The 24,057-nt window shown below is 42.3% G+C and overlaps 1 protein-coding gene across 3 annotated transcripts in view; it reads left to right on the forward strand.

The window, feature by feature from the left end:
• The window catches only part of ATL1 (atlastin GTPase 1), a 100,694-nt gene that overhangs the window by 44,803 nt on the left and 31,834 nt on the right, over nt 1-24,057 (forward strand). For 2 of the 3 annotated variants that reach the window (XM_033953012.1, XM_033953013.1), the window contains exons 9-12: nt 2,414-2,541; nt 4,217-4,273; nt 9,015-9,086; nt 21,381-22,378. In XM_033953012.1, coding sequence (XP_033808903.1) covers nt 2,414-2,541; nt 4,217-4,273; nt 9,015-9,086; nt 21,381-21,836 — 713 coding nt within the window. In that variant the 3' untranslated portion in view covers nt 21,837-22,378. Of the gene's footprint in view, nt 1-2,413; nt 2,542-4,216; nt 4,274-9,014; nt 9,087-21,380; nt 22,379-24,057 lie in introns of those variants that run through there. The other variant, XM_033953015.1, reaches the window with a different exon arrangement.

Here is a 24,057-nt window from a genome sequence, read left to right on the forward strand (position 1 = left end):
TACAGTGGGAGTCTTAGGGCACTTGGAGAAGATACAAGACGTGAGCAGGTGTTCAACACTACCAGTGATCCCAGCCTTCATCATAAACTGTCTTGCATCAAGAGAGATCATACATACTTCATTATGTTTTGGGCTTATTGTGTTTTAATGCAGAATTTTAATTCACAGCAAGCTCAAAACTAAACTGCCGGTGTAGCGACCATTGTTAAAGGTATGGTAAGTTTTGAGAATCTGGCCCTAAGTGTTCCTTTGATAACTTTACATTAGCCAGTCAGTACATAGTAAGGCCCTGATTCTATAGATGATGCCTTAAGTTAGGTTCCTAGATCGGTGCGCCTAGCCAACCTAGGTAGGGTTGCCAGATTTTCCAATCAGAAAATCTGGACTCCTAGACCCGCTCCCAGGCCCGCCCTAATCCCGCCCTCCCAGACCCGCCCTAGCTTCGCCACCTACTGCCTGCTCTTGTCCACCGCTCCCTGTTCTTGTCCGCAAATCGCATTGGGCAGGGAGGAAGTCCACGCATGTGCCGATGTCATGCGATGATGTCGCACATGCACGTGATGTCATCACATGACATCCACGCATATGTGGGCTTCCTCTCTTTCCAACGCAATTTGAGGAGGCTTTTCAAAACCCATACATAGTGCTGGGTTTGTTTTGCATGTAGGCACCTGTTTTAGACTTAGGTTCAAATATTTAGGCCAAGAAAACTATGGTAGGCATCTGAACTGTAGGGTGCATCTAAAGTTCAGATGCCTTCCAGCGCCTAAGTCCACTTTAGGCACTGCTAGGCGTGATTCTGTAAATGGTGCCTAACTTAAGATTGCCATGCATTCCTAGGTGCTTATAATTTAGGCACCATTTATAGATTCAGGCCCTAAGTATTGTGCTATTTGACTAATTCTACCATGCCTGCTCTTTACCCATGCCACACCCCAACAGAAAAATTCAACAATATTCAGTAATGCATGTACAATTCTGGAGGCCGCACCTTCAAAAAGATATTAAAAGGATGGAGTCAGTCCAGAGGAAGGCTACTAAAATGGTATGTGGTCTTCGTCATAAGGCATATGGGGACAGACTAAAAGTGTTTGGAGGAAAGGCGGGAGAGGGGAGATATGATAGAGATGTTTAAATACCTATGTAATGTAAATGCGCATGAGTCGAGTCTCTTTAATTTGAAAGAAAACTCTGCAATGAGAGGGCGTAAGGATGAAGTTAAGAGGTGATAGGCTCCAGAGTAATCTAAGGAAATACTTTTTTTACAGAAAGGGTTGTAGATGCATGGGACAGTCTCCCAGAAGAGGTGGTGGAGACAGAGACTGTGTCTGAATTCAAAAAGGCCTAGGATAGGCACGTGGGATCTCTTGGAGAGAGAAAGAGATAATTTACTGCAGATGGGCAGACTGGTTCATAGACAACGGCGCGAAAGACAAAGGCGCGCCCAGACAATTGAGGCGCGCCACTCAAAATTACTGTTTTTAGGAGCTCCGACGGGGGTTTTTGTTGGGGAACCCCCCACTTTACTTAATAGACATTGCGCCGGCGTTATGGGGGGTTTGGGGGGTTGTAACCCTCCACATTTTACTGTAAACTTAACTTTTTCCCTAAAAACAGGGAAAAAGAGAAGTTTTCAGTAAAATGTGGGGGGTTACAACCCCCCACACCCACCACAACGTCCCCACAACGCGGCGCGATGTCTATTAAGTAAAGTGGGGGGTTCCCCCCCATGCCCCCCCTGTCGGAGCCCTAAAAACATTAATTTTGAGCGGCGCGCGCCTCCGCGCTGTGCTCAATTGTCTGGGCGCGCCTTTGTCCCGGCGCGCTTTTGACCTGACACCAGGCAGACTAGATGAGCCATTTGACTTTTATCTGCCATCATGTTTCTATGTTTCTAAAGTACAGAAAAACCTGTTAATGGAGTCACGTAGTAGCCTATGTTCCCTCTTAAGTGGAGCGCATGAGCATCACTCATAGATTTTACATGGTCACTTATAAAAATACTTGCAAATTTGAAAAATTTTAGAACATTTTGCTCATGCGAAAAAAATATATATATATATTTTGAACTTGGTTGCTCGCACACAAAAAACTTTGCAAGCACTTGGCCAAGCATTGGTGGTAGCCTGTTTCTAGAAATTGACCACAAGTTAATACTTACTGCGCTTAAGTAAAAGGACCCATTATACTGTAACATCATCTTGAAAACTATTTTTCATAGAACAAAGCTCAAAAAGTCCTTTAGTGCAGTTGATATGATGGAAATAAAATCCTAATCGTGTTGATAACTAAGTTATTATTGAGTTAATGTTTGAGTATATACAGTACCTGCATATACTGAACCATAAAACTAACTCCTTTGAGGGTTTTTTTTTTTTCCTTATGCTTTGCTTTGTTTTGTTTTGGCTTTTAGAAATAGATGCTGCATTCATTGAACAACTTAAGATACTGATTCCTTGGCTCTTGAGTCCTGAGAACTTGGATATTAAAGAAATTAATGGAAATCATATCACCTGTCGAGGTCTCGTGGAGTACTTTAAGGTAGTCTCTTTTGAACCTAGGAAAAGTAGGACTATATGCAACTCAAAACAAAAAAACCAAAAAACAATCCAACCAACCTGCAGTGAACAATCAAGCGAAGAAACAAAAAAAAGAAAAAACTGTAGTCGTTGTACAAAGTGTCAGGTTGTTTTATTAAAAATAAAATCAATATCAATTATAGAAATCTCAATGATGGTTCTCTATATGAAGTACAGGGTCCTGTTGCTTTCAGGGGTAGACTATGTAGCCGATGCTCTTTATGATGTGACTCTATTTCCACCTACAGAATGCATTCGATCAGACAGTGGTCGGGTGATTCTGCATCTAAGGCTACCCTAAGCAGACTACCCTTTAAAGGGCAAATGCTATTCAGCAAAGGATTAGATGATCTCCTCCAGAACCACCCAAAGGTATAAACTAGCCTTCCCCTCTCTACTCGGCATTCACTATGCAGGTAAACTGGGAAAATCCCTTCTCTCCAAAATCACAGGACTTTGGAACGACCTCACCATCCCGCTGCGGAACCTGGGCTCCCTCCAATTATTCCTCAGACAACTGAAAACTTGGCTTTTCACCAAATTGTAATTCTATCCTCCCCCCCTTTTTCTTCCCTTCTACATATAAGTTCATGTAAACCTTTTCCTTCTCTACCTATATTTTAAGTTCTTGTAAACCGTGTCGAGCTTCATATTTGTGGAGATGATGCGGTATATAAACTTAAGGTTTAGATTAGATTAGGACCATCGTCCCAAGTCACTGCCTGACAGTAGAAGACTACAGGCACCAAAGGGGTCTGGTAGGAGTTCCTTTCATGGCTACAGGAAATCTCGCCACTTGGCAAGCTCCTCAGCACAGAGACCCTTTCACAGATCTCAGCAGAGATTTGGAGGCTCCAAACAAGCACAGACGACAGGGTCCCACTCAGCAGCCTCCACCAAGAAGTGCCAGGTTTGCAAAAGCCGTCCGGATGCTCAGACAGTCCTCTAAAAAGAGGACATTTCTGGGTAAATCCATACATCTGGTAACCCTAAGACAATCCCACCAGCAAAGGTAACATTTTTAACGTGGTGAAGGGGAAGGAGAGAGCGCAGAGAGAGATGGGTGGCTCCCCTAAAATGGTCTGCTGGCTGTTCCCTGCCTAGCACACTTTAGTAATAAAGCTTCTAAGTCTTGTACATTAAACAATTCTGCAGACATCTTAAGCCTCATTTATTTGTACAAGCTTTTTTATGTTAAACTAATTGACCAAAGAAGAAATTTCATAAGGTTATAGAACCAATTTTAAACAGTGCAGTTATATGGGCATGTTTGGGGGTTTTTTTTTGTTTTTTTTTTTTAGATTATTGTGTTTTACATGGAAAAGGGAATACAGATATGAATGCCTCTGTTTATGAGAATTGGATAACGTCTGAGTGTTAATAATTTATGTATGCTTATTTTGTGATCTGCCAAGGGATAGGCTAGAGATCATTTTTAAATAAATTTGCAGTTATTTCATAAAGGTTTAGAATTTGCAAAGATACGACTCTGAATCCTGCAGTAACCTTATAAAAGAGGATATGTGTTTCTCCCATTCTGTGTCTATGGGAAATTGAGTAGGGGCCAGTCCATATGAACTATAGAAATATTTTCTATTAAAATAGTCCTCTACATCTGAATTGTTCTTATGTCCTAGGCATATATAAAGATTTATCAAGGAGAAGAGCTGCCGCACCCAAAATCAATGTTGCAGGTACATACAATATTTTTGCATCCGCATTGTGAATTTCAAGAGATGTTGAATGGTTGCAACGCATGTTATAGGTGCTCCTGAAGTGACCACCTATGGCATAGGAGCCAACTTTACCAAAATGATTGGGTTGGGTGTGTGTTCTAAACTAGAGAATGACACGGTGGCGGTTTACCCGCGGCCACCGCATTTTAGCCGCGGGTCACCCGCCGAAAATGGGGAAGAAAACTAGCAGTCGCTGCGGCGATGGGGACAAGGCCATTCACCGCCCGCGGGGCGGTGAATGGTCTTGTCCCCGCAGTGAGGCATGAAGGATCGCGCGGTCCCCGCAGCTCACACCCGCCTGCCCAATCGATTCTAGTGTTTAGCCAGCTCTCTCCCTTCTCCTCACCTTAGTTTGTAGATTTTCTTTTTCGGCGATCTGCACGCTATCAGAGAGCCGCGCACGCGCGGCTGCTTAGTGTTCAATCTTCTGCTCTGACGCAACCGGAAACAGGAAGTTGCAGCAGAGCAGAAGATTGAACACTGAGCAGCCGCGCGTGCGTGGCTCTCTGATAGCGTGCGGGTCGCCGAAAAAGAAAATCTACAAACTAAGGTGAGGAGAAGGGAGAGAGCTGGCTAAACACTAGAATCGATTGGGCAGGCGGGTGTGAGCTGCGGGGACCGTGCGATCGCTAGTGTTCCCGGCTCAAATTGGAAGGAGGGAGTGAAAGGGAAAAGGATTCTGGGCCAAGGGGATGAAGTCGGAAAGAAAAACCCACAGCAGGAAAGAAAGGGAAGGACTGGCAGGTGAGCCAGATGCTAGAAGCAGGGGGGGGGGAAGAAAGAGGGAAAAAAGCTAGATGGGGTTGAAAAGAAGAGACACACTGGTATGGAAGAGGAAGATAGGGGAAATCTGGACACAGGAAGGTAACAGAAAGAGGGGAAATTATGTGCATTGGGCATAGGGACAGAGACATAAAGGGGACATGCCATGGGGATGGTATATGGACACAGGGGGGGCAATGACAGATACATAGGGGAGATATTAGAAATGGAGAAAATAGGAGCACAGAAGCGAGATGGTTTGTGGGGATGGGACAGGGACCGAGCTCGCAGGCTCCAGTGGCTTGCACAAATTACATTGTAACGTGCTATGAAAATAAGAGGGAGGAAGGTAGATAGATAAGCCACGTGAGAGGAGCTGAAGGGTAGTAGAAAGGAACAGATGGTAAAGGAGGGAGGGAAGGGTGGTGGTGGAAAGGAATAGGACAGACATTGAAGGAGGGTGGAGAGGAACAGACCCTGAAGGGAAATGTGGAAGACAGAGTGGGAAGAAGACAGATGCCAGACTATGCGGGAGCGGAGGGAAGAAGATGGGTGCTAGACCAATTGGGGGGGGGTTAAGGGAGAGGCACAGTAACAGCAAATGGAAGACGCAGAGAGAAGACACACAGTGGATGGAAGGAATTCAATGAGAAGATGTGGAAAGCAGAAACCAGACAACAAAGGTAGAAAAAAAAATTATATTTATTTATTTATTTTTTGCTTTAGGATAAAATAGTATATTAGTTGTGTTGATAAAAATTTATAAACAAAGCCCTGCCAGCTGAACATCTCTTTCTCTAGTTCAGCAGCAGGAACTTTGATTTATAAGAAAGGAATAAGCTAAATATTACAGTACTAAGGCTTATATGGATGCAGCGGGGACGGTGACGGGGCGGTGAATGGGATGGCAGTGGCGGTGACGGGGCGGTGAAAAGGATGACGGTGACGGGGCGGTGAAGGGAACGGCGGTGACGGGGCGGTGCAGAGGATGGTGGGCCGGTGACGGGGCGGTGACGGGGACAGATTTTTTCCCCGTGTCATTCTCTATTCTAAACCCAATGAAAATTACCCCTCCTTGGACCCACTCAAGGAGTTTGCTGAATATTGGGGGTACTGAAGCACCCACAAGGCAGATTTCCCATGCACCTAAGGTATAGACTTAGGATGAAAGTTTGTCCAAGGTGTATCTGAACTGGTAGAGCTCAGTTTTAACATCTTCTAGAACAAATCAACATGTTTTTTCAGGTTAACATGAGTTTCTTCCAGCTTTCACTAAACCAAAGCAAGGGCACATAGACTCATCCTAGAAAGCCCTTCTAAGTTGAAATGTGGTGAAAATGGGGGTATTTCAGTTACATATTGGAATGTGTTTTGATGAGAGGTAGACTGGATAAATGGAGCCACCAAAAAGGAGTCCATTTTTCACCCCAAAAAGGTATAATCTAAACATGCACTTCTGGTAACTGCATTGATCCTGAAGAAAACTGAAGTCGGTTGTCATGGTGCAAATAGAGACATGACAGAACACATAAGCACGGCTACGATTTATTTTTTTTTCCTTAAGGCAAGCAAGCATGTCCTACAGTGCTCCTTTGTATATCTTAGCTGCTTCTGTTTCACTGTATGTTTTGGATGGCGATGAAATGGGGCAGTTTGGAGTTTTCATGTGCCAGAATCCAGAGACTAGATTGATCTATTGCAAACTGCATGCCGCGGCACACTGGGGAGGAGAGGTGCCAGTGCCGACTGACTGCCTACAGGATGTGCCTCTCGTGGTGAGAGGCACGTCCTGCAGGCAATCAGCTGGCGCTTCTCCTCTCTGGCCCTCTTCCCTGCTGGCACCTGCCACTGGCGTCTCGGGTCCTGGCTGAAGGGCCTTAGGGCATGTGCGGACTTCAACATTATGACATCACACACGTGAGTGACGTCACCACAGCGACGCCCGCACACTTCCGGGTGCCTCAAGATGCGGCCACTACCTTTAGTGTGCCTTAGCTCGAGAAAGTTTGTGGGACACTGGATTAGATCCACCATCACAGAAGCAAAACAACTGTCCCTGTGCATTTTCAGTCAGGGCAAGCAGGGCAACTACTGGTGCCCAGATGCTATGAGTAAATTAATTCTTATTGAATGTGAACAATCTCTTTAATCGGTGAGGGCAGCAAAACAGTACCCATAGAAAACCATTAAGTATTACTGAATTTAAAACAAACTCTAGTCTATGGTTTGGATGATCTTTCTATCGGAGAAGTCTCTCTTTTTTTTTTTTTTTTTTTACGTCATATCCAATACAGAAATATTTGTTTTTGTACAAGTCTGTTTTGAAGACATGCAGAAAAATTAGAAATTTTTTTTTTTTAAGTATTAAATTAAAATTTGATTTTTAATCTGTAACGATAATGAACTGATGGCGAGATTTGGCAAGCTGTAAGTCGTTGGCTTATGTGAAAAGAGCCACCTCCAATGGTACAGGTTGGAGATTGTTCTAAATTCGATAACACTTAAAGATTTTCTTTGGATGCTGGGATGTATGTGCAAGTGAAATGATGCCAAGAAACAAAACAGCCCATTGACAAGCTTCAGTACACAATGTCTGAAACTTCATCCAAAATACTGTTACAGATGATTTTTGTCACATCTCTGCTGTGACATCAATCATCTTTCAGCTGCCCACTATACGAGGGGGTGCTGAAAAGTTCTCAGCTCAACCAAGAAAAGAATGACGGGGATATGGTTCAATCAATGATCTGAAACAATGTCAAAAACATAGAATTTCGTTTCCGCAAATTGGCACTTAACAAAATAAGATAACACTCTTTTCAGCCACAGCGGCAAAATAGTGGTCAGAATTTAGGAAGTTGGTTGGTTGGGCTGAGAACTTTTTAGTACCCCCTTGTATACTCATTTACCATGTACACTGATTGATTAGTGGACTGCATTTAGGGGGGTCATTTTATTAGGGTTATGTTTCAATTTAACATTTTATTCATGGCTAATCGCACGATTAAAAGGTATGTAATTTATTTTTTCCAATTGCAGCTCCTTGTAACTCTGGGCAGTGGAGGATTAATGACTTGCTCAGAGTCACATCGCTAGAAAAATGAAAGAATAAAAGTAATGAAAAGAAATACAAAATAAAAACCGAAAAATTTCAAATGAACGAATCTAAAACAGCCTGCAGAATAGCTATAAACAGCCTTACAGTTGCACAACCTGCCTCAAAACAATACAAGACAAAATCATTTAAAATAGTGGCCTCTTAGGGGTCCTTTTATTAAGGGCTCCTTTTACAAAGGTGTACTAGTGGTTTTAGCGCTCGCGTAGCGCACGCTACAATGCCGTGCGCGCCAGACACTAACGCCTCCATAGAGCTTGCGTTAGTATTTTTCGTTTAGCGCGGGGTTTGCGTGCGCTAATCTTCAGTGCGCGCTAGAAACGCTAGCGCACCTTAGTAAAAGGAGCCCTAAAGTGCGCTAACCGATTTTAACATGCACTAAAAATTAGCGTGTGCTAAATGCTAAAGCATCCATTATATCCTATGGGTGTCTTAGCATTGAGTGCACACTAATCTTTAGCGCATGCTAAATCGGTTAGCACACCTTAACCTTTTCCTATCGTGTGTCCCGGATGACTGGACATTCCAAAAATGTCATTGCCATCGTGGATAAACAGTCTGTATGGACTAATAAAGAGCCAGGAACACAAAATATTTGAATTTACAGACTTATGACTTATTTACATTATGTTTACAATAGCCGTAAATGATAGCGGTGAATAATACAAACCTTTGCTAAAATAATTATGATTGGAACCAGCGTAACGTAAAATTTATTATGATAGGAAAAGGTTAATAAAAGGACCCCTTCATTTGTAATGTATTACTTTACTTAAATGATACACCTAACATAGTTTTTAATTTTCTTTATTCTACTCAAAGGCAACGGCTGAAGCCAACAATTTAGCAGCTGTAGCAACTGCCAAAGACTTGTACAATAAGAAAATGGAACAGGTAAGCTAAAGTGAGACATTCACCACAGGTAATATATTTATTTAATTAAATATAAATTCCTAAAGTAAGCTGGGCATAGTAATAGGCAACAGGTCTATTCTTTAGTTAACGGGCTCTGGATTGCTCCATTTCCTAATAAACCAAACTGATGCCCAGTGGTGTACCAAGGGGAGGGGTGGTCCGCCCCGGGTGCAAGCCCTGAGGGGGTGCTCCCGGTCTGGTCCCCCTCCCCTGGCGTCCAGTTCCCCCCCCCCCGACGTCCGGGTCTCCCGTCTGGCGTATGGATTCCCCCCCTCTCCCCGCACCATTTACCTAGAGAAGCAGCCTGCAGCAAGATCGCGATGCCAGCGATCTTTGCGCTGCTTCGGTGCTATTTCTTCTGCCACGGTCCCGCCCCTCTTCTGACGTCGGGAGGGGCAGGACCGCGGCGGAGGAAACAGTGCCAAAGCAGCACAAAGATCGCTGGCATCGCGATCTTGCTGCAGGTTGCTTTTCTAGGTAAATGGTGCGGGGAGGCCAGGGGGATGAGCAGTCCTTCAAGTTTCAAGTTTAATGATTTTTTTGATTAATCGCTTAATCATATTTCTAAGCGATGAACAGTTTAAAATTACATTTGATGGGAAACAATACAATACAAAACTTTATATAATAACATTAGGGATTAAAGTTTAACTTAACACACTCATAACACAAGGGAAGAGGGGATGTGAAATACAAATCAGTATAGGAAAGTAGAACAAAAAGGGAAAAGGTGGGGGGGCGGGGCAACAGGCCTTCAGGGTGGGGCCGGCAGGCAGGCCTTCAGGAGGGACATGCCTTCAAGGGGGACAGGCAGGCAGGTCTTCAAGGGGGGGACAGGCCTTCAAGGGGGGAGGACAGGCCTTCAAGGGGGGGCAGGCCTTCAAGGTGGACAGGCAGGCAGGCAGGCCTTCAGGGATGGGATGTAGACTTTTAAGGGAGGGGGGCCCTGGTGTAGAAGTACATGGAGGGAAGGGGGGGTTCAAAGAGACGTGCATATGCCGGACTTTGGGTGGGAAGAAATAATGGAGGAGAAAATAGAGGAGAGGGAGAGAGATGATGGACCATGGGTTTTAGAGAGGGAAGGAACAGAAAGGGAGAGAAGTTGGAGGGGGGGATAGAGATACTGGATAGGAGGGTAGTTGGAAAAAGAAAGGGAGAGATGGTGGACCCTGGGGTGGTGGGGAAGGAGGAGAGATGCTGGTTGAAAGGGTAGTTTAAGAAAAGGTGGATCTGTGGAGGGAGACGAAAAAAAGGAAAGATGCCAGACATCTGGGGGAGGGAAGGGAAATGGAAGGGGAGGACAGAGGTGGCAGATAGATGATTAGCATGCAGAAAGAAGAAAGAAGGAGTCCCTGGCAAGCAAGTTATCAGAAGACAACCAGAGCCTTGGACCAACAAGATTTGAAAAATAACCAGACAACAAAAGGTAGAAAAACTAATTTTATTTTCTGTTTTGTGATTACAATATGTCAGATTTGAAATGTGTATCCTGCCAGTGCTGGTGTTAGACTGCAAACGTGAGCTAGGATTTAACAGAGAGAGGAAAAGTCCTTTTTGTTTCTTTATTTTATTTACACCACAGCACCAGTGTGGTTAGGAGAAGCCAAAGGGGGGTGAAAAAGCTATAAAATAAACCCACCAGGAAGTTTGAAAAAAACAACAACACCCAATTGGGCAGGAAAGTCGAATCAAAAAACCAATTCAATAGGCTGAATTGAATTGAAATTTTTTTTCCTGAATCGGGCATCACTAGTTTGCGCTACTGTCTTAGACTTTAGGACCTGGGATTGGGGAGAGATGGCATCCTCAGTATTTTATAATGCAAATGAAACGAGGATTTGGTCAGACTTTTGAAGGGTCTGCAGAAGAAAAATATTGTATAGGCTGGGGACATGTGACAGCAGGAAATGGGAACTTTTTTCTTCTTTCTATTTTTGTGAATGGAAAGGCTGAGGATGTCAGAGAGTTCAGTTAAAATATGTGCTTAATAAGAAAATATAATAATGTGTTTTATAAAGTTTATAAGCATTGCTGGCCTACCCGGTGAGGTGTTCCTAGTGGTGATGGTGGTGGCAGCAGCGTGTCAATGTGTTGAGAGGAAGAGGTGGTCTGGGAAATTCTGCTGAGCAAACTCCGGGCCCATTTCCACCCCCCCAGTTAGTCCACTCCACTCAACTGGTTCACACACTGAGTGGGTCTTTGGGTGTTGTGCCTAGGTAGTTGTTTTGGGATCTCTTCCAGTGGTTTGTCAGTATTTCCTTGTGGTCCAAGGAAGGAAACTTTGTTAACCTTAGCATTGACCTTCAGAATATGTTTGTAACAGCGCTGTTTGTGTGGCATTAGGCTATGTAGTGATCGAAAGAAAAAAACAGACCTTTGCACATTTTTGCACTATATGGTGGGTGTAAGAGGAGATTCACATTTCCTGAACAGCTAAGTCCTTGTGAAGTTACCTTGTTCTTTCTGTATTTGACATCTAGCAAGGTCTCTGTTTGGAAGGAAAGATCTAAGCTTAAAAATGAAGTGGCCAGAAGTTATGGTAAAAACAGATAGCGTAGCTGGTTTTAAGAAAGATTTGGACAAATTCCTGGAAGAAAAGTCCATAGTCTGTTATTAAGACATGGGGTAAGTGTCTGCTTGCCCTGGATCGGTAGCATGGAATGTTGCTAATCTTTGGGTTTTGACCAGGTACTAGTGACCTGGATTGGCTTCCATGAGAATGGGCTACTGGGCATGATGGACCATTGGTCTGACCCAGTTAGGCTATTCTTCTGTTATGTTCTCATCTGTAGGGGCCTTTGTTTTCACTTCTTATTTTAATGTCTTTTTTTTTTCTGGGAACTTATCAGTGTTTTTTATAATGGGAACAAAAATGGAAGAGAATTAATGTGTGTGGAATGGGGGGGTAACTAATTTCTTCAACTAAATAATTCAATCCACCTCAACCAGACATAGGAGAACTCGCGCACCATTCACACACCCTCCAACCAAAAATGTCAAAAAAAAAAAAACTGTTCGACAACCTCCTAGCCATTCGAGCTGCAACACTGGACCCCCAACTCTACAACCTATTGACCTCGACCACAGACTACAAAACCTTCAAAAAATAAATAAAAACCCTTCTATTCAAAAAACACATAAAACCGAACTAACACAATCAGAACTGTCCCAAGCATCACCTGCAACTACTCCATATGTACTTCTGATGTCATGACAATTCAGACATAATTTATGTTATGTTATGTTTGGAATAATGGTTACATATATGAGGTTCAATAAAAGAAAATTTTCACTGCCTGTTTCTATTCTAACCATTTATTCCGTTTCGTTGTCATTACAAAAATGATGGGCCACTGCTGATGCCAGTCTTCATGATTCAAACATTGTATAGTACATTTTTTCCCTCTTCTTTGAGAGGCCTCTATCCTGCAGTTTCTGAGTCATACAAATTTAATTTAAAACAGTTTACAAACAGCTGTTTCTGGCAAAAAGCCCTTTTTAAGTAGGGTACAATAAAAACAATGAATTCATCATGAATATAAAAAAGGACCAATTTATAGAGTTAAACAGACAAAACCCAGGAAAAGAATATATATTAGACACAATGGACCCGATATTCAGGGAATGGATCCCAGCTGTCTAAATAGCACATGACCGACTATTCACCGATATTCAGCGGATCGGCTATATTCAGTGGTTCGCTAGCTAAGTTCGATGGTCAGACACAACTGACTAAAAGGGTGATATATCTTTAGTCATTGAGACTTAACCGGCTAGCTGTTGAATATTGTCATAGCCAGCTATGTCTTGACTGGCCAAAAATAGACTGGAAATTCAATGCCGCTGGCTGGATACGGCGTTGGCATTGAATTTCCAGTATCTCCACAGACCACAGGAGATTGCCGGCAATCTCCTGCAGTCTGAATATGAGCTTGAATAAAGACATCCAGAGCACATTTATTTATTTAAAAAATTTATCAACCGCCTATTCCTAAGCGGCATTACAAAAGTAACATAAAACATATAAGACTTACACAAATATCTTAAATTACAAATGAATAATTACATCTTAAAACCAAGATTTCATAGATCATCACAGTACCATTTATCTTAAAACCAGCAATAAACAACATATCTTTTATTGAAATGCTTCTAGAAATAATATAGTTTTAAGTATCAGACACATACACAAAAAAACCCAAAACAATAATCTCTGAAACTTTATGCTAAACTGTCTACACTTGCTGTGCTCTAAAGCTCAAGAATATCAAACAAACCTGGCCAACTGAAATGCAATTAACCAGATTCTATACTCCATTGTAGAGTTCCAGAGAGCTGGCATGCCACTGAGGACGCTCTGACCCTGGTTCTAGCTTTTCCCCACCTCCTCAGTAAGATGTGTCAGGTATTCTCCTCAGGGCAGGATTAACCAGTAGGTAAGTAGACACATGCCTAGGGCCCCAAATGGTCAGGGGGGCCCGATGAAGGAGGGCATCAACATTGTTATTTCCAAATGGCGATGCCCCCCCCCCCGATTGGCAATGCGCTCCCCCCCCCCTTTGACGGAAAGTAAGACAAGCAAGCAATGCGGGTAAGAAAGACAACGGGAACTGTAATTGTGCAAGCGGTGCTGCTTGGCCAAAGCTTCCCTCTGACACAGCTTCCTGTTTCCGCCTGGGCGCATGGTGGGGTGGGCGGGGCAGGGGGACTGTACTTGTGTGCCTAGGGACCCTCGACGAATTAATCCTGCCCTGATTCTACTTCCAACTAGATCTCGGTTCCTTACTCTGTTTATACCACTTAGCTCAACTCCCTTCAAAACACATTCTGGCACATTGTTTAAATGTAATGTAAGCTTAGATGGGCAGCAAGTTGGCAATGCTCTTACCCAACAAAATTTCTTCCATACCTCCCTTACCACAAGTTTTGGACTAATTGCAGCTTTCTTACCAATCTAGAAACATAAAAACATCGAAACATGATGGCAGATAAAGATCGAATGGCCCATCCAGTCTGCCCATCTGCAGCATCTGTTATCTCCTCCTGTCCCTAAGAGATCCCATGCCTGTCCCATGGTATCTTGACTTCAGATACAGTCTTCATCTCCATCACCTCCACTGGGAGACTATGCCAAACATCTACCGCCCTTTCTATAAAGAAGTATTTTCTTACATTACTCCATCCTATACCCTCTCCTTCCGGAGTTATCTTTCATTTGAAAAAGACTCACCTCCTGTATATTAATGACACAGAGAGATTTAAAGTCTCTATCAAATCCCCTCTCTCCCATCTTTCTTCCAGAGTATACATATTAAGGTCTCCCAGTCTGTCCCCATATTATTTAATAGTAACAACAAAGAGGCACAACCAGTCACAACAGGGTTTGGATGGGGGACGCTCAGAATAAGTAATAGTACTAGCCTGAAGCAACTCCACTGAAGAAGTAAAGGGCGCTCTCAGTGTGAACCATCAGCAATGGGAGCAAAAGCTCCGATGCTTCACTTCCGGGCTGAGGCGGGAAGCCTCCACCACCACACCATCATTGAGCCCCCTATGTATATGTAATAATGAAAACACCTACAATAAGGCCCTAAATAAATAATGTAATCCAAACAAACCCGTGAGCAATTTAAACTCAAACGGTGGAGATACAAACTGAGCGACCCCCACACAAACCCTGCCAGCCGAAACCCGCCAAGCTAACTACAAAGCAATATCATAATTAATCTAAATCAAAATTATACTTATCCAAACCAAACTGCCACAATGAAAGCGCCAGGAGCCGAAGTTCAACCAAGCTGGTTTCGGGGAGGAGCCCTTCTTCAGGAACCAGCCCCCGACCGCAAACCAAAAACAATGAAAAAAACGCCGAAAACGAAGCCCCCTCCCTCCAGCCGTCCCGCTTCGTTTTCGGCGTTTTTTTCATTGTTTTTGGTTTGCGGTCGGGGGCTGGTTCCTGAAGAAGGGCTCCTCCCCGAAACCAGCTTGGTTGAACTTCGGCTCCTGGCGCTTTCATTGTGGCAGTTTGGTTTGGATAAGTATAATTTTGATTTAGATTAATTATGATATTGCTTTGTAGTTAGCTTGGCGGGTTTCGGCTGGCAGGGTTTGTGTGGGGGTCGCTCAGTTTGTATCTCCACCGTTTGAGTTTAAATTGCTCACGGGTTTGTTTGGATTACATTATTTATTTAGGGCCTTATTGTAGGTGTTTTCATTATTACATATACATAGGGGGCTCAATGATGGTGTGGTGGTGGAGGCTTCCCGCCTCAGCCCGGAAGTGAAGCATCGGAGCTTTTGCTCCCATTGCTGATGGTTCACACTGAGAGCGCCCTTTACTTCTTCAGTGGAGTTGCTTCAGGCTAGTACTATTACTTATTCTGAGCGTCCCCCATCCAAACCCTGTTGTGACTGGTTGTGCCTCTTTGTTGTTACTATTATAGGATTTTTGGCATATTTATTGAGTGTATTGTTGTGTGCCCATATTATTTAAGACAAAGACTAACCAATTTTGTAGCAGCCCTCTGGACCAACTCCATCCTATTTATATCTTTTTGAAGGGACAGTCTCCAAAATGGCACACATTATTCAAATAGAGTCTCACCAGAGACTTATACAACAGTATTATCACCTCCCTTGTCCTACTGGCCATTCCTCTGCTTATGTACCTAAGCATCTTCCAGGCTTTGACCATTGCTTTTTCTACCTGTTTTGCCACCCTGAGATCATCAGTCACAATCACCCCCAAATCCTGCTCTTCTTCCATGCACAGAAGTACTTCACCTCCTTTACTATACCATTCTCCTGGCTTTTTTTGCAGCCCAAGTGCCTGACCCTGCATTTTTTTTAGCATTAAATCATAGCTGTCAATTATCAGACCATTCTTCAAGCTTCGCCAGATCCCGTCTCATGTTATCCACACCCTCCCTATTACAGAGCTTGGTATTATCTGCAAAAAGACAAATTTTGCTAGACAGTCCTTTCACAATATCACTCACAAAGATGCTAAATAGAGCCAGCCAAAGGACAGATGTCTGCAGCACTCCACTAACAACATCACTTTCCTCCGAGCAAACTCCATTTACCACTACCTTTTGTCTTCTGCCACTTGACCAGCTTTTAATCAAGTTTGTCACTTTAGGGCCCATACTGCATGTAATTTATTTATCAATCGCCTATGCGGCACTGTGTCAAAAACTTTGCTAAAGTCCAAGTCACTACATCTAGCGCCCCTCCCATATCCAACTGTTTGGTCACCCAGTCAAAGAAACTAATCGGATTCATCTGACAAGACCTGCTTCTCATAAAGCCATGCTGCCTTGGATCCTGCAGTCCATTTGATTCTAGAAATCTCACTATCCTCCGCTTAAGAAGTGTTTCCATTAGTTTACTCACTTCTGAAGTCAGACTAACCAGTGTTTAATACCCAACCTCCTCCTTACTTCCGCTCTTTGTGCAGTGGGATCACATTCGCCCTTCTTCAGTCCTCGGGAACCACACCAGACTCTAAGGAAGCATTGAAAAGATTAGACAACGGACTGCCAGAACCTCTGAATTCCTTGAGTACCCTTGGATATATCCTGTCAGGCCCCATCGCTTTGCCTGTTTTTAATTTAGCTAGCTCCTCACAAACACAATCTTCTGATAATCTTTCCTGGTCTATTACACATCCATTCCCATTTGCATTCATTTTCTGCAGTCCTATCCCCATTCTTTCATCTGTGAACACAGAGCAGAAATAATTGTCAAGAAGTTCAGCCTTATCCTTTCAGTTTCTGCGCATTTGGCCCCTTCACCCTTGAACCTCTCTGTGCCATTTTGACACTTCTTCCTATCACATATCTAAAAAATGTTTTGTCCCTTAATATCGCAAAAAGTAAATTCGATCATGTTTCCCCACTTCTGTCAAAACTTCACTGGCTTCCAGTGATTTCTAGGGTTCACTTTAAATGTACCTGCCTAACATTCAAGATCCTACATGGCATTCTTCCTCCCCTAATTTCACTATCTTGGAATTCTTCGATACCTGACATTATCAGATCCACCCCAAAACTTAAACTATCTTTCCCCTCGTTAAAAGGCATCATCTGTGCAGGAAAATTAGGGAAATCTCTTTTCTTTAAAATCACTGAGCTTTGGAATAACCTTCCTGCCTTGCTGCATAATCTGGGCTCCTTCCATTTATTCCAAAAGCATCTGAAAACCTGGCTTTTCTCAAAAATGTAAAGCTCACCACTCCTTTTATAAGCACTAATTCTTATTATGTTCTTCCCTCATTTATTAAAGTACCTGTAAACAGTGCCAAGCTCTATCTTTATGGAGAGGATACGGTATATAAACTTAAGGTTTAGTTTAGCATATCAGCTCTATTTTCTTCCATTTGCATCTTTGCTTTTCTGACAGCTTTTCACGCTTTTCGTAGCTTTTCCACATATTTTTGTCTGTCTTTCTCTTTCTGTGATGTCTTGACTTTATGAAGGCTAATCTTTTCAGCTACTACATTTGAAATCCAAAGTGGCCTTCTTTTCTTTTTACCTTTATGTACTTTCCTAATATAAAGTTTTGTCGCCTTTAGAGTAGCTTTTTTCCAGTTTCATCCACTGCTTTTCTACTTCGTTCAGATGTTCCCATCTAACTTCTCCTTGAGGTATTCCCCCATATTTACAAAGTTAGTTCTTTTGAAATCTAGAACCGTCAAACTTGAGTAAGTCCTCTCAACCAGCATTTTAATATTGAGCTTCACCATTCTGTGATCACTAGATACTAAATGATCACCCACCTTAACCTCAAAAACACCTTCCTCGTTTGTAAGCACCAAGTCTAGAGTAGTTTTGTCCCACATGGGTTCTGGAACAAATTTTTCTATAGCGAATCTAAGATTTCCTTGCTTCTAGATGACCCCACAGCAGGGAAGGTCCAATCAAAGTCAGCCATATTATGATCACCTTTCCTAGCTCTTTTGTGACTGTCTTTAATTAAATCTTTGTTTATTTCTTCTGTAGAAAATACTTAATTTCTCAACATGTAATTAAACTCTGTCTAAAATTTGTTGCTAGAGAACGTGATTAAAGCAGTTAGCTTAGCAGGGCTTAATAATGTCTTTTGGACTTTTCTTTTAGGAAATTATCCAAACCTTTTTTTAAGATGGACTTGGGAAAATCTGCTGCTTATTTCTAGGATAAGTGACATAAAGTCTATTTTACTGTTTTGAGATTTTGCCAGGTGCTTGTGTTAGCCTCTGTTAGAAACAGGATATTGGACTTGATGGACCCAGTATGGCAACTCTTATGTTCTTATGGCCCTAGAGTAGTAGGTGCTTAGTGGACCCTGACTATTTTTCTGTGCGTATAAAACTATGCACGTACTGAAGTAGAAACATAGAAAGATGACGGCAGAAAAGGGCTACAGCCCATCAAGTCTGCCCACTCCACTGACCCACCCCATTAAGTAAACACATGGTTTAATACATGATTGCCATTAAAAATGAAACTCAAGTGGTTTAGTGCCAAACATTTAAGTCCCACTTGAAAATTGATCTCATAATAATTATGGGCTTGATTCAGCTAGCAGTGGTGAGTGTTTTGCTCACTGGCAACGCAACTATACCCAGATATTCAAAGTCAGGATCTGTCGAGACTTCGGCTTTGAATATCGGGTTATTTTTGAGCTGGCTAACACATAGCCGCTGAAGTCGATATTCAACATGTAAGCAGCCATAAGTTAGCGCATAAAGATAGGACAAACTTTTATGCGCTCCCATTTTTGCTCTAAATCATTGATTTTCTAAACGTCAAAAGTGCAATACACAAATCTATATCATATAATAAGTTAATAAAAGCACATTCAAGTTTCAAGTTTATTCGTTATTTGATTGATCGCCTATCACAATTCCTAAGCGATTTACATATACAAAAAATACATGATAAAACAATAACAATAATATAGTAAAAATATAAAAATCATTTAAAAAACTAGACAAATTACAACAGGAAACACTGGGATAGAGGGGAAAGAAATACAATTTATAATAGGAAAGGAGGGACCGTTAAGGGTAAAATACAAAAGGAAAGGGAAAACAAAATAATTTTTGGAAATAGTATACATAGCTGACTAAAATGAAAGGGAGTTATAAAGAGCAATTGGCATTTCAATTAAATATTGAAAGCATCTTTAAAAAGAAAGCTCTTAAGTTGGCTTTTGAATTTATCAAGATTCAACTTATAAATATGCATAACCAACCATTTTCTCCCCCTCCCAATGATTATTCAATAAAACACAGAAACATAGACTATCCCAATAACCTTGCCCTATTCAGATTAAAAATATCCTCCCACCCTCCTCCCACCCCAGGTGGACCTACTCAAAAGTCAAATTAGGACAGAAATAGCCCCCCTCTTTCCTGGATGTGTACAAAAATAAACCAAAACTGACTCATAATCAAAGACCTACTATAGTGAGGTCCCCAATGGCCCCCAAACTAGCTTAAATAAATTACTGTGCCCCCAACTATCAGCATTCATTTTTTCATATCTATAGCTGGAGCACAAATTTGCCCACTAGAAAGGAAAATTTAGACGGTCATAGTTCTTCCAATTTCGGGTTACCATCTGCATGGCTATCCTGTTCATGACAAGAAAAAGGCGGCATTTATAACGATCCATAGGGGGTTTAACATGTAATAACGTTCCACATATGACTGCCTCATATGTCGGTTGAATGGATGATTCCAATATTTTTTTAATCGTACCCCATATTGCCCTCCAAAAGTTAAGTATCAAAGGACAATAGAACAACAGATGATCCAGTGTCCTTATGTCCAGACAGTGCCAGCATCTATTAAACTTATCCACTTAAGGGCTGAATATCAATACTTATTTATTTGGTTTTATATCCCGTTCTCTCAGGAGAGTTCAGAAAGGGGTTACAAGTTTACATACATAACAAAGCAAGGTAAAATATAACATGACAAACATGGTATGGTGTGACATAGCATGACGACCATTGTATGACAAACCATTTCATGGCAGCTTAGCATGGCAACCATAGTATATTATATATACAAGCTTAGCATAGCATGATAAACATAGTATTTCAAATGTACTAGCTTTGGAAGTCTTTTTCACGGTGTTTCTTTGGCATATTTTATGATTTGGCATTGTAATTTTGAGCATTGACTCATTTTATGAAAAAAGTGACTACCTGGTCTCCTGATGCAGGCTTATTAGCCGAAACACGGCTCGTGTCGAGTCCTATGTATGTTTCATAAATACTTTACATATGCTATATTGGTTGCCATTAAAGTGTGGTTCGTTTGAAGATCTGGCTCGCTCTGCTCTTTTTGGACTTCTTAGGATTTGTGCAGAATGGACTTTCTCTGTTGTTTGGAGCATAATATGGCAGACATACTCTTGTATATACAATCATAGCATGATAAACATAGGATGGCACAGTTTACAAGTGTGGCTAACCTAGTATGACATGACAGTATGACACTTAACATGGTAGAACGTAGTGCAGTGGACATGAAGTGGCAAATATTGTACAGTGGATATAGCTTGTGAATTTGTAGCATGGAAGACATGGTATGGCAAATATAGTAAGGAAAATATAATGTATAGTAGAGTGGGAGAAAAAGGTGACCGTATGACAAAGTGTGGCCAAGCATTGGATGATAAAAAAATCATGATGACATAGTAGAGTAGAGCATTATATGAAGGACAATATAAAGAGCGACAATTCATGGTATAGTGGGTGAAACAGCAGAGGACTGGTGCTCTTCTATGTAAGTTTTGGGAATTTGGGTAGGTGCATGCTCAGAGGGTCAAGGGAAGTGGTAGGTTTTTAGTGCCTTCCTGAAGTCCAGTAGACCACCTAATGTTCTTATGTGGATAGGTAGTTTATTCCAGAGGTGTGGTAGGTAGTGGGAGTATGATCCTTTTTTGTGCGGTCTCAAGGTGGAGGGCACGTCCTGAGGGCATGCATAAAGATTGTATCTGATCTTAGTACACCATGGACCCCATATAACGCTGATGTTGGGGGGTCTAAGATATTTGACCATATTATAAGTGAATCCACGTCATATGGGAGTCTAAAGAATAATAAATAAAAGAAAAAAAGGGGTCCACCCTTGACCATGTGGTAAGAGATACCATGTTATATCAAGACACATTATTTAGAGTCTGTGGTGTATTAGTTAAGCTGAAGTGATCATATTTAATTCAGAATTGAATGGAGATGAAACATTTGGATGACTTTTGCATTTTTGAATTGCAGGTTTGTGGGGGTGACAAACCATTTCTTGCACCAACTGATCTACAGAATAACCACCTGCAAGTGAAGGAAGAAGCAGTTAAGCTGTTCCGTGGGGTTAAGAAGATGGGTGGGGAGGAATTTAGCCGTCGCTACCTACAGCAATTGGAGGCTGAAATAGATGAACTTTATGTACAGTATATTAAGCACAATGACAGCAAGAATATCTTCCATGCTGCACGTACCCCTGCAACTCTCTTTGTGGTCATATTCATCACATATGTAATAGCGGGTGTGACCGGATTCATTGGTTTGGACATTATAGCGAGCCTTTGCAACATGGTAATGGGACTAACCCTTATCACACTATGTACCTGGGCATACATCAGATACTCGGGGGAGTACAGAGAACTGGGAGCAGTAATTGACCAAGTGGCGGCAGCTTTGTGGGACCAGGTAGGATCATTTCCCTTTTGTTAAAATTAGAATTTGCTCATCTCTTAATTCACTTTTGGCCCAATATTTAGAAAAGGCTGAGCTCCTAACTTAGTGCCCTATGTTCAGCCAAACTTAGGGTCCCTTTTATAAAGCTGAGATAGCGATGCCCGCAAGACAAATGCGATGCAGCCCATTCAGTTCCTACGGGCTGCGTCGCATTTGCTGTACTGGTAGTCACTACTGTGGCTTTGTTAAAGGAGTCCTCAGGAACTTAACTTTTCAGCTGATAATTCGTCTTAATTTAGCAGCCTAAAACTTAAGCTCATACTTTTAGGCCTGACATTTGTTTGCCTGGATTTATGAGCCGAGTACTAAATTCGCTCCTGTTGCCACCCACTTTTTATGCTACTAGATTCAAGAATTTGGTGAAACTTTGGGTAAATATTTATGCAACTCAGCCCTAGTAAATTTTCAAATATGCCATTTATATGCATAACTGAATTAGGAGTATGAATCCCTTGAATATCAGTCTGTTTATTTTTAAATGGTCTTTACACCTTAAGTAAACCAGAACATTTGTGTTATGCATTGTGGTATGTTTCTCATTTATATAAGGAGTAATGGTCAACACACAGGCTCTAAGTCAGGGGTGGGCAACTCTGGTCTTCGAGGGCCAGAATCCAGTTGGGTTTTCAGGATTTCCCCAATGAATATGCATGCGATCTATTTGCATGCACTGTTTTCAATGCATATTCATTGGGGAAATCTTGAAAACCCAACTGGAATCCAGCCCTCGAGGACTGGAGTTGCCCACCCCTGCTCTAAGTGATGCCTTTCTATTAGATGAGGATAGTTATATTGAGTTATTACAGTGAAATTTCACCTACATCTTGTTTCTTCACATTTAAGTGGTTTAATTACTCTCCTCACATTTATATACCAACACCAACAGACAGCGGCGTACCTGTCAGATTGGGAACCCAGGGTGGAGCACCCCCTTGTCTGGCCATAGCACATTCTGCATGCTGCTATCAGCTGTGCCAGTTCCCCACCCTGGAACAGGAAGTTGACATCAGAGGGGGTGGGGTCTGGCGGGGCTGACAGCTGTATGCAAACGGACAAACGGCTCCAGCACCCCCAGGCCCCTGCACCCGAGGCGGACCGCCCCCTCGCCCCACTCTTAGTAGGCCACTGCAAACAGAATGATTCTAGTTGAAACGCATGATTGACTGCCTGCAAAGTCCATGCAAATGATTACAAGAATGTGTAGGCCTGAGAGGAAGAATCCAGTTATAAGGTAGATTATTTAGATAGACTTAGAGAAAGCCATTGCATATCCCTGGGGTATATAGCATGGAATCTCACAACTTTTTAGAATTTTGCCAAGTACATGGGATCTGAATTGGCCACGGTTGCAAACAGGATTGTCAGTTAAGCTTTTATGCTAGAATGAGTTTTACACAGAGATTTCAGTGCATTGCTTAGCAAGAGTGCCAGAGGAGAAGATCACAATAGGTTTTCTAAATATATGTTAAATCTTAACTGACAAACCTTAGCTCACACTTCTAATTTTTGCACTTCTAATGTTCCCTCTGTGCAGGAGTCCTCTACCTACAACCCTGCCTGTGGTGGGTGCTGTTTCACTATCACATTTCCAATATTGAGGGACACGCAAGCTCTTCAGGACTCCAGGGAAGCTGCCTGTCCCTCCCCATTAAAAACACAGTATTCAGGCATCACCCCCTACTGGCAGCAATGCAGTTGGAGGATTCCTGCACACCTGGGGTGTCCACTATCCAGGTGAAAGATGATTCTATAACTGCACCTCTGCAATTACACACATCTGCTCTTAGGCTACTTTGCAAGGCACCGCATAGACAGCTCAGGGGAAGTTTGCCTTGCTGTATCATGTGGAATTGGTTCTGATGGCTCCATGCTGAAGGGAGAGGAGAGCTGAGTACTAAAGACAAGGGCACCAGCTCAGTCACATGAGCTGTGCCATGAAGACACAGCAATCAAAAACAAGCGAGGTCCAAAAAAAAAAAAAATGGTGAATCCAAAACAAAAAAAGGAGAAAACTGTACAAGATGAATGCAGTGTTTATTACAATAAACAATTTGTTGCACACTAGTAGACCACCTTAAACAGGTGATGGGTCTAAGCTCACCGATTGTGTCCCGACCAGTTTGCGAGCCTAAGGAAGTTCTTCTTCACCCAGAGAGTGGTAGAAAACTGGAACTCTTCCGGAGGCTGTTATAGGGGA

The sequence above is a fragment of the Geotrypetes seraphini genome, chromosome 7 (genome assembly GCF_902459505.1).
Source record: "Geotrypetes seraphini chromosome 7, aGeoSer1.1, whole genome shotgun sequence".
Taxonomy (NCBI): domain Eukaryota; kingdom Metazoa; phylum Chordata; class Amphibia; order Gymnophiona; family Dermophiidae; genus Geotrypetes; species Geotrypetes seraphini.